This window comes from Colletes latitarsis, chromosome 9 (genome assembly GCF_051014445.1).
Source record: "Colletes latitarsis isolate SP2378_abdomen chromosome 9, iyColLati1, whole genome shotgun sequence".
NCBI lineage: Eukaryota > Metazoa > Arthropoda > Insecta > Hymenoptera > Colletidae > Colletes > Colletes latitarsis.
Genome location: NC_135142.1, coordinates 31,169,634 through 31,184,316, shown reverse-complemented (window position 1 = coordinate 31,184,316; position 14,683 = coordinate 31,169,634). Strand labels below are relative to the sequence as shown.

At 44.5% G+C, this 14,683-nt stretch overlaps 4 protein-coding genes across 10 annotated transcripts in view; 2 read left to right on the top strand and 2 right to left on the bottom strand.

Moving 5' to 3' along the window:
* Lolal (longitudinals lacking protein-like) overlaps window positions 1–10,937 on the top strand; it is a 49,006-nt gene extending 38,069 nt beyond the window's left edge. For 4 of the 6 annotated variants that reach the window (XM_076773425.1, XM_076773423.1, XM_076773422.1 and 1 more), the window contains 3 exons: window positions 8,251–8,483; window positions 8,555–8,769; window positions 8,854–10,937. In XM_076773425.1, coding sequence (XP_076629540.1) covers window positions 8,251–8,483; window positions 8,555–8,749 — 428 coding nt within the window. In that variant the 3' untranslated portion in view covers window positions 8,750–8,769; window positions 8,854–10,937. Of the gene's footprint in view, window positions 1–7,548; window positions 7,705–7,847; window positions 8,179–8,250; window positions 8,484–8,554; window positions 8,770–8,853 lie in introns of those variants that run through there. The other 2 variants (XM_076773426.1, XM_076773427.1) reach the window with 2 other exon arrangements.
* LOC143345872 (CCAAT/enhancer-binding protein) lies at window positions 2,182–6,015 on the bottom strand. The gene has a single exon (XM_076773421.1). The coding sequence runs from the start codon at window positions 5,417–5,419 to the stop codon at window positions 4,355–4,357; it is 1,065 nt and encodes a 354-aa protein (XP_076629536.1). The 5' UTR covers window positions 5,420–6,015; the 3' UTR covers window positions 2,182–4,354.
* A 613-nt stretch (window positions 10,938–11,550) lies between the features above and the next one.
* Window positions 11,551–14,663, bottom strand: LOC143345871 (arrestin domain-containing protein 17-like). The gene is made up of 8 exons (XM_076773420.1): window positions 14,540–14,663; window positions 13,628–13,768; window positions 13,031–13,242; window positions 12,775–12,963; window positions 12,495–12,697; window positions 12,132–12,364; window positions 11,870–11,998; window positions 11,551–11,787 (listed from the first exon to the last, which is right to left on the bottom strand). Exons 1-8 carry the CDS (start codon window positions 14,655–14,657, stop codon window positions 11,780–11,782), a joined length of 1,233 nt encoding a protein of 410 aa, XP_076629535.1. The 5' UTR covers window positions 14,658–14,663; the 3' UTR covers window positions 11,551–11,779.
* The window catches only part of LOC143345870 (uncharacterized), a 44,967-nt gene continuing 43,133 nt past the window's right edge, over window positions 12,850–14,683 (top strand). Inside the window, exon 1 of one of the 2 annotated variants that reach the window (XM_076773419.1) lies at window positions 12,850–12,988. The gene's annotated coding sequence lies outside the window, so the exon portion shown is untranslated. The remainder of the gene's footprint in view (window positions 12,989–14,683) is intronic. The other variant, XM_076773418.1, reaches the window with a different exon arrangement.

Below are 14,683 nucleotides of genomic sequence, written 5' to 3'. Positions count from 1 at the left end.
TTTTCCGTCATCGACGCCTCGGAGCGGATCATCCAGCGACAACGCAACGACTCCTCGGGAACATCGACTACGCGATTATGTAACGTTTAGGGTAATTAAAGTATCGATTAGTCCGCGGCAGGTGTGTCAACATCGCGCGACCGTCATGAAATTGAACGGGAGACTCCGCGCCCCATTAGACCGACGATCGCTGGAACAAGAACTTGATTCCGCTCGTTCGAACAGCTTCCATCGTCCCGTCTAACAAGGAACGTTACTTAACCATAACGCGCCCATTTTTATGAAATTTGCATACACGACGGTTCTCTTAAAAATATTTAACTAGCATTCTCGCGTACAGAATACAGGAGTAGAGGGATAGTCGTTTAAACGCATTTTCACGTTAGAATTTCTTCCGGAAAGTGGAAGATCGAGCATCCCGGAAGCTGTTTTCGCGTCGCATATTTATATCTCGGAGCGTTCTTCAGCCCTGAGACAAGTTGACGTAAACTAACGACTAATTACGTTGCCCTCTTACCGTCGGATAGACCGCAATGCGTTGCCAAGTGAACCGTAACTTTCACAGAATGCATCCTGGTCCTAGCTTTGACGAGAGATCTAAGTTTGGGAGCTTCTCGCTTCCACGGCAATACAAAGTTTTTTCGGGAGTAGAGCATTTGGGGATGTTCTTCGAAAATTTCAAGTATCTATGAGCTTTTAACGATTTCTTCGTGTTAACGGCACGTCCCTCGTCGAAACTTTCAGAATTTTAATTGTGTCTGTCGTTGATATATCGGAGGTACAATGTCGTTTTCACTTGGCCGATAAGATCCGCTCGCGAAACGTTCTTTCACCCCGGGGCGATATTTTTACGACGCTCTCGAAAATGTGAGGCGTACGTCGGAAACTAGTAGCAGATACGTATCACGGATATTTGCATATTTATCTATCGAAATGTCTGTGGTAACGTCTGTGCAAGCAGTGGATTACATCCCGTCATTGAATCGTTAATAACGTCTATTTAGAGCGCTGGCAATCAGGAAGTATTAATCAACGTTATCAAATAAAACGTAAGTTTTCTCGAGATCTTTTAACCGCGTCACACGAGAGCAAACACGCATACGCGAAAGCACGACATTGTTCAACAAGTTCGAGAACCTGTTGATCGACGGGGCCACGTGTTTCGCTCCGACTCTGCCCGTCTTCCAACTCCAGACTTCGATCGTCAAACTTCATTTTTCTTAAACGATAATTTGCCCCTCTCCACGCAAGACGTACCTGCGTCTAGCCGAACAACGCGATCTATTCGTTCTGAGAAAAAGAATAAACGCTGGATAGTCGACACGCGGAAATCTCGTGTTGCGATTCTTTTTGCATCGGAGTATGAAAAACTCGTTTGGCTGATTACACACCGGGATCGTTCGTTTCCTTGCGCGCGAACGCCTATGATCGTTGGTGCTCGTAGAACGCGTATCCTGTTCCACGAGAGCGCAGTAGAAACGCGACGGTCGTCACAATGGTGTTAATCTATTTATCTGACTAACAACAAACTTATCTTGTGACTCATTGGCCGCGGATTCGCGCGACCGATCGCTTTCCACGCGCGTGTGTACGTGCGCGACAGGCTCAATTTTTACCACCGGATCAACGATTGACAGCTTTATTGTCTTTCGCTCGTCGCGTCGTAGAAGCATTGCTCCCTTAAACGATCGTTCGTATTTTCACGATTTTTCATCGTAGCATTTCGATACGATTCACAAAGAGGCGCTGTCATTTTCAAACCTGGAAAATATTGATCGATCGTTTTGTTTTTATATCGCGATGACCAGATACAAGGCGCGATAAGTGCTTATTGCGTCAATTGGACGAATCGCTACGACGACGGAGCATTCTTCTGGCCCTAACAGTTTAGGATATCCTACCTTTTATATTATAAGTAGCATTCCTAATGCCAACGACGTTTGTTAGCATTAAGGTCCTCGAAATGGAGATTCTTGTTAGGAGGGATGGGATATCTTGAATTCAGGAGTACCGGTGAGCTCGTGGCGACGCAAGATTTCGCGTCAATTACTACGTTCTATCATTCTGAAAAGTTTCGTCATTTCCCGTCCGCTTTCACCGGCCCTGGGTACAACCTGTTGAAGCGACAGCTAAAAAGAGAAGGCGTGCTTCCGTAGAGGGTGAACAAAGAACGCTTGCAGCTTTTTATATCAAAATATATTTGTGCATAGACAAGAAGACAACCGTGACAGGTAATCTCGTACCTAACATACATCAGTCATACGCCAAGGAACGCGTGCACGTGTACTGTAACTCGCACGCTCGTTGTGCGGGCATGCGTTTTGTGCGCGGGCATGCACGCACGGGTGATGTACGCGTGCACACGTTTGTTTGAGTCGTGCATCACCGAGAGACCCGACAAAAGTCTTAGAAGAAAAGGACAAAAAAAAGAAAAATAAAGAAAAAACATTAAACTTGTCGCACAAGTACGTATATAAGGTAGTAACAAATATCGTTCTCTCGCACGCGATCGAATCTACGAACGAAAAAGGACGAAAAAAAAAAAGATAATAATGAAATGAAGCCCGCTTCACGCGATTTTACGGTAACTCAAAGGTGAAGGGACTCGGTTGGACCGAATCCCTGGTAACGTCGGCGAAATATATATACATTTATATATATATTTCTCTATCTCTCTCTCTCTCTCCCTCTCGCCGTAATCTCTAGCATGCGTTCGCACTTAAAATGTATAACTAAAACGGTTCGGTTTGTTGGACACATGCGCGCTCGCACAATCGACATATAATTTTCTCCTCTTTTGCTCTTTCACGCTCACTCTTTCTCTCTCTTTCTCTCTCTCCCTGGCGCACAAAACACGAGCGTATCGTTTCTCTAACAAAATATATTAGCTTTTTTTATGTACATACATCTCGAATATAATAAAATTAATATAGAGCTATAATACAAGGGCGTGTAAGAGTTTTTTTCTTTTCGATTTTTTTTTCTTTCTTCGTTTATTCTGGATGTTCGCGTAATCGCCCTGTCGAGAAACACGACGCGCGAATCGAGAAAATTTCGCGTCGTCGTTGTCGTCGCATCGATACTGATACATCGCGGTTACGGTATCTCGGTATGCCTTTTCATTTTTTTTTTCTTTTTAGGTACTTGGTAATGAGAACAATAATCTAATTAAATCGATCGATATCTAAGAACGAATCTGAACGCAACGCACGGTACGCGAGCATCGCATCATCGTCGTCGTCGTCGCGCTTTGTACGTTTTCCAAGTGTGCGCGTGTTTGCTTTAAACGATTCTGCGCGTATGTGTATATGCGTGTATGCGTGTACGATCAGTGGAAGATGCATCAAAAATGTGTATCGTCGAGAGAATTCTTAGATTTATGCGGACGAGCTTACGTATGCACACGCAGTACCCGCGTATCCGTGTATGCGTTAGTTCACGTACGCGTGCTCGTGTGTCTGCGAGAGCGTGATCGATGCGCTTGTACAAGATCGACGCGTGATTTGTTCAGAGTCGTAACGCGTCTCCGTGTTGCGAATTACGCGCGATCTAACTGGCGGTGGCGAACCCCGCGAGACACACGCGGCACGCGAACCACCCAGTCTTTTACGTACTTGCAAAAGGTAGATACGAAAATAGTAGGGACGAAAAATGGGGAAGAACGAATTCGGACCGCCATTCTCGGTCAATTTTTCACCTATCTCTCTGGCGCGTCGCGGTATACGCCGCGAGCTATTTGCCTCCGTTCTTTTCGTTCGTTTCCGCTTTCGTGCGGGCGAAAAAGGGGAAAAGTGTCCGGTGCACTTGATGTAAACAGTTCGCCACGAGCAGAGGCACACTTTTCTTCCACGCGAAGTTGTCGACTAAGCTCCAGCTGCCGGAAAGCTCTACCCCGGGAGCTACAGTCGAACGGGACTCTCTTCCACGAGCTAGTCACGCCTCTTGCTTCTCGTATTCTCCTTCGCTAGCTTCGTTCCTCGCCCTCTCACCGTTCTCCATTGCCTCCGCGTCTATTCTACTATCCACTAACGCGTAGCTCTCTCGAACTACGCACGTGCACCACGCGTTCTCCACTCGTTGAACGAGACAAAGACGCGGTGACGTCGACGGTACGAACCGCGACGTTTTCTAAACGTTTGTATCTCTCTCTTTTCTGTGCTTTTACAATGCTCGCGAAAGTATCGAGAAGGCGCGAGATGATCGGGTCCCAGGAAGCCGGAAGTCCCGCTCGCAGCGAATCCCCTCACAATCGTATCGGGCCGAAAGGCAAGGGACGAAGGTCGACGGTGGACGAGAGAAAGGCACGATAGCCGCGACGCGACGCCATCGCGTCGCTCGAGGACGACTTCGTGCGCTACATGGGTCCTACCGCGTGTTGCTGGAACTGATCGAGGTGCCTGGAGATCTCGCGATGCAGCTGTTCGGGCACCACGCCGACGCTGCTGAACAGGGACCTGAGCACGTTTAGCTCCTCGGTGAGCAACTCGATCCTCTTTTTGAGCAGGTCGTTGTCCTTCACCAAAAGCTTCACCTTCTCCTCGGTTTCCCGCGACCGTACCTTCGCCTTCTCGCGGCTCTTCCTCACCGCTATGTTGTTCCTCTCGCGTCGTCTTCTGTACTCGTCGCTGGCTTTGTCGATAGCCTTGCTCTGTTTCCTGGCCGCTGCGGCCGCGGAGTTGGCGTGGTGCTGGTGCGCCATCACCGGCTTCATCGGGCCGCCCCGGGGCGGTGGTTGGTGCACGGGCGCACCCGGATGACCGCCGGGCACCGTGGACGGCGTCAGAGTGGTGAAGGTTGGCGCACCGTTCGCGAACGGTCCATTGGTTACCGGACTGTATCCACCTGGTGGATACTGGGGGCAGTGACGACGATAATCCGCCGGGTCGAGGGGCTCTTCTTTGATGCTGGGCGACTCGGAGCTCGAGCTGTTGCTGTCGCTACAGCTGTTGCTGCCCTGATGGTAACTCGCCCCGCTGTGTACCGGTTGCGGCATGTAGGCCAACGTGGTGCGCGGATAACCGGGCGTTCTGACATGTTTCACGGCTCCGTTGTTCGCGCCCAGCATGTCCAACAGGCCGTCGTTGAAGTGGCTGTCGTCGATCAGGTGTTGCAGATCCAACGATATCTCCGGCGTGTTCAGGTCCGTCAGCTCACCGGCCGCTGCGCAATGTTCCGCGTACTGTTGGTGAAGGCTAGCCTTGCTCGCCGAGACCTTGCTGACCACCGCGCTGGTCTGCTGCTGGCTGTGATTGTGATTCACCTGCAGCGCCGAGTTGTTGTTGTTCGCCGCGACGTTGTTGTTGTTGTTGCTCGGATGATTGTTGTTGTTGTTATTGAGTACTTGAGCCTTCTTAAGATCGGCCGCTCCATGGGCCTGGGCCTGATGGGCCGCTGAATCGTACATGACTGGTGACTCCATTGCTCACTCGCACATCACAGATACGCGATACAGTATATCCGCGATTCTATTATCACCCCACTTTCGCTACTCTCTCCGAGGTATTCGAGGTTCCTTGATCGGTCTTGGGCTCGACGACACGTTGCCCGAGGGAAACAGAGAGTCAAGAACGCGCGGTTGCGGGAACTTCACCGCGAGAACGACCTCGAACGGCGGTGCAAGCCGGGGATTTTCCCGTGCGCGGACGAGCCCGAGATCTGACACTGGTCCAAGAGTAGCAAAACGCGACCCTCGACTATTCCAATTTTCGAGGACGACGCGTCCGCGTCCGCGTCGCGCTATTACTTTGCCGTCCTAAGCGGTGTCGCGCGATTTCTTACTCGATGAAATCCGCGTGGCTCGTTTGCGCCAACGCGCGAATGTTCACTACGCCTACGCGGGCTTTTTCGTGCTCAACACGGTACACCACAGGGAACGTCGAGAAAACGAGAAAACGATACCACCCGCACGATAGCTGGCGCGCGACTGAGCCGCTTCGCGGCATGTCGCAAGCTTTCAATGTGGCGCGCGTCGAGAGCAACTCCATGCCTCATTGCGCTTGCGCTCGCGCTTCCCTCTAGCCGCTACCAAACCCCCCTCCGCCCCCTATCTCTTTCCTCTCGATGCGATCCGCGTTAAGAGCGCGGATACCGCGCGTCCACCGTCCTCCCCCTCCTCAATCCGTTCCTCGCACTCGATTCACTCTTTCCATCTCTCTTCCACTCTTTTCTATCTTCGCCCCCACCCCCTCCTGGGCCCGCGATCTCTCTTTGTCCGTCTTACGGACTGACACGCTGTCGTCCCGTCGCGGCATCGCGCGACAGGAAAACTTTTCCGGTGCTCGCCTTTCTCGGTTCTATTTATAAGAACTTAATACACGAACGCGGTTCCTTTCGACGGATGGATTTTCCACAGAAAATGAAACTCCCCCCCCTCCCAATGAAGAATTTGCCAAATTTTACTTCCGAATAACGGATAAAAAATGTTGACTCGTCCGTTGACTAGCTTTTCTCGCGGCTTCGCTCGTCTGGACGTCGGTTTAAAATAACAGAGACGAATACATCGCGATTCCCGGTCGCGTCGGCTCTAAATCATTTTAGTCGACGAAATGAACTATTTAAACGAAACATATTCGAACGAATATATGTATATTAAACACTTGTGGTGTATAATTTAAAGAAAATGATAGTCATTGTAGAACGCATAAACTATCCTATAATTTAGATTCTCAAAATAAATGTCCACATGTATGATATAAAAACCAAATATTTGTATTGGTAAGAGCTGGCGCCATTAATCAATGTAAGGGTGCCCCATGTCCTTGAGTCGGCTTTGGTTACAGGGCCGTGGTTGGTCAGTTACTTGGGTTTTACCGAGCTTACGATTAGTCATCCGTCAATGCTGAGTTTTGTCTCCCTAGGTCCAACGAACTTCCGTATTCGCGCCTCGTTCGAGTAATTGATTAGCTTATATCTCTTCCATTCCGACTATACCTACGAACATCGATCGGCCCCATCGACGACTCGATTTGTTTCGCGGGACGGTTAACCAACGATTACCGTCATCGTTGGCCACTCGATCGGAACCGATTTCTATGTAAGAGCGGGCACATTCGATTTGTCAGCGCGTATGCTGATATCTGTCCAATTGCTTGCGTGAGATTGCGCAATTAGCGGCAACAAACTGAGAGAGGATATTATCGGTAACGGGCGTAAGATCCTTTCGCACGGAATTCGTCGTCTTAAAACTCTTAACGAATTGTATACGATGCGTTTAAACTTTATAGGTAAGATAGCGAGCAGCGAATGCAAAATTTAGAAACGAACTTAGACTACTAGCGATTCGACGGTGGAATTAAAGTTCTCGGTGCGAGGTTTCTATCCTCGTAACGAGCTTCTGTTCCGGGAGAATGTGCCTTTTAATAACACACCTAGGAATGCATTTTATACGCTGCGCTGACGTCGATATACAATTTTGGATTGACATTTATGAACCGAAAATTTCGAATGTTTCGGCGTTCGTGCGAAACAACGGCCGCGGCGCCATCTTGCGAATGGAAACTAATCCAGTGGCAGTCGGTATAGAATTTCCGAACCGACTTACGACGGAAAGATCCGAATTGGACCGAATTTCTTCGACGTGATATTAGCCACAACAAAAAAAATCGTAACATTCGCGTAAAAACTTTTCGGCAGTGTATATATTTTTCGCGTTCCTTTTGTGATTCATCGTTGGCCCCCGAAGATTCAGTGGTCCGTTAAGCCGAGGTGAGTGATGAATTTCATTAGGTTAATTTTCACGCGAGTTTCGCGTTGTTGGGGCTACAAGTACCTTTGACGGGACGGTTCGTCGGATGTACGCGTATTGTTATGACAAAATGCAAATAACACGTCCCGCGAGACGTTTTCGAATTCGTGGATAGAACGAGTCTGCGTCGTGATGCGACACATCTTCCTTTCCTTCGACATTCAGTTCAGTATACGCTCACGAACGCGTCGGATCCAAACTGTTGAATGTTTTCGGGCTTAACCTAGACGAAATCTGGTACACCAAATTCCGCGTGATAAAACGACGCTCCATATCGCAAACGTTTTAGAACGTCATTATTCGTTTCTCTATCGACTCGTTCCAATGTAATTTCTATTTTCGCTCGTGTAGGAAGGAATCGTTTTAGTTTGTCGCGTGTACGCGCGGTTCTCTTGTTATCACGTCTTTTCGATTCTTCGACTACCTGCCCTTATGTTTGTAATATTTATATAACGTCTCGTTTCGTACTGTTTATAAAGTTATGCTATCGTAGGTAATCTTTTCAGCTTACAAACTCAATCGAGGATTATTGGGACATTGGTTGTTAATAATGGCAGATGAACAGCAACAATTTTTTCTTAAATGGAATGATTTCCAATCTAATATGGTATCGTCGTTTAAACATTTACGAGATGAGAAAAGTTTCACAGATGTGACGTTAGCTTGTGATGGTCAAACTTGTAAAGCACATAAGATGGTGTTATCTGCCTGTAGTCCTTATTTTAAGTCTTTATTAGAGGTAGGTTGTTATTAGCATAGGTTGAATGCTGATTGTTTAGTATAAGATAGGTAATTATCGAATTGTTATAGGAAAATCCGTCCAAACACCCCATTATAATTCTAAAAGACGTTGCGTACAGCCATCTTCAAGCTATTTTAGAATTCATGTATGCAGGGGAGGTTAATGTTTCGCAAGATCAATTGCCAGCGTTTCTTAAAACTGCTGACCGACTCAAAGTTAAAGGCTTAGCAGAAGCACCAGGTGCCATTAAGAGAGAGGGTTAAAAATTGCACTTATAGTTATGGTAAGATATTGCATTTAGTTATGGTAGCATTAAATTATGATTCCGTTGTATTTCCATATGAGGAATTTGTCCTTCCTCTTCCAGGATTTTGGGAAGCATGCGGACTGAAAAAAAAAAGTGTAATAATGTAAAGTGATCGCGTAAAGACATATACCACACACTATAAAAACACACGCTATGTGTGCACAACTCAGTGTCCTCTGGTTCATGACTTGGATCAACACACAGCGACAATGTAAATTATGCCTTTTCTTAATCTCAGTTAATGTTAACGTTGTATTGAATGTATGTATACAAATACGGTAGAGATGAAATGTTGATGTTTGTCTTGAACCCATTGCGCCATAATGCGGTGGCAGCAATAACATTGATTATTTTTTTAAAACAAAGTGCTGCAAAAAACTAATAAGTGGGTCACGATAGTTTACAATACATGCTGACCGGGGCAGTTTTGTGGATCAAACGAAAATGTTAACAAACATCTTTACAACTACCTGATTTTTTAAAATGGATCTACCGACTCGCTATACTTTCTATCGGTGGTTTCACGGTAGATCTATTCGCAGAGTATCGAAATTTCTGGAGTCCGTACCAAATGCTAGCCGAGCCAAATATTTTTATTGGTAATTTATCGATCGAGGATCTAACAATTTTATTTTTCGTTGATTTTCAAAGAAGGAAATATACATGGATTAAAATTCTATGCTATAGTATTTTTTTTTTCTTTTTTTTTTTTTTATAAGGTTTTGCTGATACATCGGTCAAGTACGACCAAAATGGTCGACCGACACGTTTATTGGTATCGATTCGCACGAAATTTGGATCGTATCGTGACTAGATCTGCGACACCCCCGGTAATCCCTTCAAAGAATGTTAAATCAAGTTTACTGGAAGTCGTAACGCGCGTGTCGTATATCGCTCTCTTTTGTTGTGCACTTGGTTCGTTACATTATGTCGTTTCCCACTGCTGATTACTCGCAATCGGAACGAAAACAATTGTTTCACCCGTTTCAAATCTACTCGGAGCCAGTTACTTCTTCCAGTGATCGTGATTTTTTACTTAACCAAATACTGCCAGTATTTGTACCGGCGTATTCACAATATTACCGATAGACCAAATTTATTTATGATAATAATATATTAAGGGTTGAATGTCTTAAATCGAGGGAAGGTTATTGTAATATAAGCAAAGCAAATTTTTGTAAAGTCGGAGCGCACAGTTCCTTTCCTCTCCGAAAGAATCAGGATAATCAGAGAGATTTGCACACAAAACAGAAGTCAGGAAACATTATCGAGTCAAGAATACATGCATTAACACTCGATTTATGCAAGCTATTCTGTTATTAATTATATATTAAAATATCCTATTGTTTTTGTTCACATTTTGAAGTATCAACATATTTCCTTACGAGTTTGCAATCCATATTATCTTTCGCTTCACTTTTCTTTCACTTTTTCTCGTACGACACAAATCCGATTCTTGACTCCGTTCACTGTCACATTTTCTTGCAATGTATCATTCTCCTTCGAATCGAAATTGATTTTAGCCCAAGTTTTGTAAGATTCAGATTTCTGAGAAAGTCGAATACATTATTACGTCCGATGCGATCGATAAGTTTGTTCTAACAATGCGTATCACGGTATCTGAACTCGTCATTTAACGAGCACGAGCAGTTCTACGACACCGAATCGTCAATTTAGAATTGACGATTTCGTGTTCTAGACTCCGAGCATCCTGGAAACAAATTATGGTGTACAGGAATTTTTTGTAGCGTAGCTTTTATTTAATTTTGCGTCGGATGTTCTTGTGAATATCATCGTGATTGTACGATTATTAGAAAGCAGCGAGTTTCAAGTGAAAAAAAATCACCCTTGTCGTTCGCAAGGTTTGAACGAATCTAATAACAACCGTTGTTGCAATTAAGAATGACGAATGTACGAAATGGGACCAGCAGCAACTAAACGTCACGGTAATTGGAATTGACTTTATCAGTTTGCGTTAAAAGCCACGTATGTACGTTTCTCTTTTTCCCCCCCAGCGAAACACGTCTTCTCACCGCGTATCAATTTTTTATTCGTTTATTTCTGCGAGCAAAAAGTAAATGTCAAAAGTAGAGTTTTCACAGTCATCCGATAGCAAGTCACGCAGAAAAAAAAAATGAAAGAAATGACGATCCGTGTCTATTCTCAGTATTTAAGACAGCCTTTAACGTTAAGACGGTTGGGTTCAGTTCCTACAATGACACGTTTATCGGGCATTTGGTGGTTGATATGCGAATTGTACCGTGTGTATTTGCTGAACTGCAAAGTTGAGATATATACATTTTAGAGTAGAAAAAAAATGTTATATGAGTGATCGATTCGAGATAAGTTCGCAAATTGTTGATAAGCCTTCCTTCTCGTATGTTTTTTTTTCTTTTCCGATTTCTTTTTAGTAGACGCTTCCGTAGAGGGGGTTTTGCGTACGTTTTTTTTTCTACTCCCTTTTATCTGGACTTTTGAGAACGGCCGATTTGCGATTTATTGGTTTACCGAAGTTGTTACCCGACGAATCTCTCATTCCTTTTGTACTTTCACGAAATTCTATAATGTTCTCCCCATTTTTTGAACGACAATACATCGTTACTTTTTCTAATTATTATGACTCGATGATGATTATGATTGCAATATGACGATGTTGAGATATGAAATAAATTGTGTAAATATATCATTTTCGTAAAACCGTTGCTTTTCCCTTATTCCCTTTGCCTTCAGCCGAAAACAATAAACAACCATGTTCGTTGGCAAGGTAAACGTTTACTGGTTTGTGAAAATACAAAAATGTTCATACGATTGTACATACAAGTAAAAACTGTATTTAGATTCGTATCTAAGTACAGTAGTCGAGGCAACTTCAAATGCACGATCTTATGGAATATATTTGTAATTAGTTGCATCGTGTGCTTCGCATTCGATCCTCGTAATTTCCGTACAAATCTCTTCCATATTATAAGCTTTCCATTCATTACCTTTATATTCCTAAAGAAGATAATGCGATTAGAGACAAGATCGTTTGGCCAATAATACCTAGGCTTTCTTATAACGAATGCTACGATCTTACTTGGCGTTGGATAATCGAAAACAGGATATCTAGGCGCGAAGGGAGTGTTAGCACCGTGCACGAAGTCCGATTCATCGTGATCCCTGATGTGCTCAGCTCCTGAAATGCATTCTTCGTAGGACGGAGGCGCTGAATGAAAACAAAAGGTAAATAGTTTATTGGCTGGCAGAGGCATTAAGTAAAATAAGATGAAAGGCCAATTTTTGGGCAATTTTATTTAGCCACAACCATCTTTCTTAATACGTATTTCTTATTTTCTTACGTATTTGCCAGTCGTTGGACGAACTGCCCGCTTGGCTCGGAAGAATAAATCCAAGAGGCTGACGCGGTGCAGGGGGCAAATCCATGTTTGACTGTTCATTGTTTGTTGGATAAGGTTGTCTGGTTTGCGTAGGCATCGAAACTGTTGCAGGGTTGATGTGAGGCGCGGTTGGTGTGCAGAATAATGGCACCGATCCGATTAAAAGCGGATATATCCTGACGAGTTTGAAGTGCCTGGATGTTACACGAAATTTTTGACAGTGAGTATCAACTATCAACGCGTCGATTATATAATAAAAGATCGGATAAAAGTCTCAAAGCGCAAAGAGTTAATAAACAAAGATATCAGTATACGATTACTCACGGTCCCGAAACGCGGGCGATGAATTTCAATTTGTAGTTCAAGTCTATGATGTTGCAATGTTCCAGGCTGGACGGTGGTATCGGGGGTACCCGGAGCTCTAAAATGGCTTGTCCCGGGTTGGAAAAGGACTCCATGTACTTGGCGGTCGCTATTTCGGAATGTTCGATCTTCGTTTTGCCGGTGGACGCGTGAAATTTAATTTCCTTGAAGAATTCAACCGCATTAAATGCACGTCTCTTCCGGGCTAATAAGTAACATTGGGATAGAGAGTTCTACTCACTCGTAGTAATTGCGTGCTGAACCCAGTTATCCTGATGTTTTCCGACGAGTTCGAGTAGTCCAGCGTCGTGACTATCGACTGTCCTGGAACGTATCCAGTGGAGGGAATTCTGACACGGATACTTGACGAGCCCGCGAAAATACAACAGCAGTTGTAGAAATTTTTCTTAGCCTCGTCATCGATTCCTAGCTGCACGCAGAAAATTACGGCTGGGGTAAGTAATTTTTGAGAAACGATAGAAACAAAGATCACTTACGCATTTGTGCCGGTGCGCGTTCAGATCCAACATGGAGACTACAGTGAACGCTGCCTTGCACTCGTGATTGAATTTAAATGGTCTGTCAATTACGACCTTCACCGTGTATCTTATGTGCCCATACTTGTGCTCGAAGCTGGTGGGGATGTTATGGGGTAGTTGAAACTGGAACGGGTACTCGTGGTATCCCTCTGGGATTTTTACTCTTGAATCTATTGGAAGAAGTTACAGGTAGTCTAGCTTGCCCCTTGGTTATAGGAGTTATGAAAAAACGAATCGAAAATCCAGGATAACATTTTTCATACGAGGCTTCGGTTTTGAGATAATTCGTGTTCTGTTACGTTTGCCTTCTAGCCACTGTTTCTACTTAAAGTCCAAGTCGTACTCTACTGCACGCGTACATAATGAATTTTCCAAGTCGATTTTCTAGAAAACGTATCTTTAAATGAACAAGTTTTATTCTTTTCAATTTGTTCGTTTCATTACATCCTGGTAACTTGATAAAAATATAGTTGATACGACGTAATACTATATGAAAATTTGAATCTTTTTGATTTGGTGACCTAGGTCTGGCGATAATCGTCTGTTTCTACTCACCAGCATTGCTGTTCAGTACGTTGAACCTGTACTTGAAGTACTCTTGCGAATTGGTGTAAGTGTCGCGGCGAGTACGATTGTTTTCTGTCCTCTTTTCCTCCCACTGTACCCTGGCCTCCCCTTTGGCAGAGAAATACAGCCCTACGATCGGATTTATGGTAAATTATTCCATGAGATCGTGCCTGTCGCGACATCGATAAATATTCACCGACTTTAAATCGGATCGTGCTTTTCGTGCGTTCGATTTTTGTAACGTTATTCAACGTTGTTTCGCGCCGCGCGTAATATGTCCCTGTTAATAAGGCCGCTGGCAAATTACATAATAGGATTCGACTATCGGAGAAAAATTACGCGCGAAATGTTTCTGACATTTTTCTTTGGAATCTGATTAATCACGTATCAATCATGTTTTTCATACAAGAGATAAGAGTAACATCGTTTCGTATCGCTATTGTATAGAATGATTCATCAATATCTAATATTTCGTAATGCATATGGTTAACACAACAATCGATTTATGGGTCGAAAGTAATTGCACGCTTATTGTGTCCGGAAAATCGATCTTTCAAGTTGTTTGTGCGACTATAGCACGTAATGTTTGATATAACGTCGTGTGTCCATTGACATTGAGCACCCAACGCGACTAAATTGATCTGTCCTCGTCGTTAGCGTAATTAAAAACACGCTAGTTTTCTTATAATAGTTTTCGTTTCGCGGCGGTCCTGTGTTCGCAAAGCTTCTATCCGACGAACCCTTATGTTTCTTCAAGATTAATTAACGATATTCGATAACAAGAAACTCGTTTCTTTACAACTTGGATCAATATTTCCAGCGGCTTTGCGACAGATTTCCCAGCGTCAGGAAATCGAGTCTTTTTCTTGCACCACCTCCTCCTCCCACGTGTTTCCTCACCTGTCACGCTCTTCTCTTTCGTATTCTCGACGATGATGGTCCCCGTAATAGTTTCACCGACCATGTACGTGGCACCTATTCGATCGAAATCCACGCGAAACGTTCTTAACGACGGCATCGTGCACTCAACTGGCGTTCGTATCT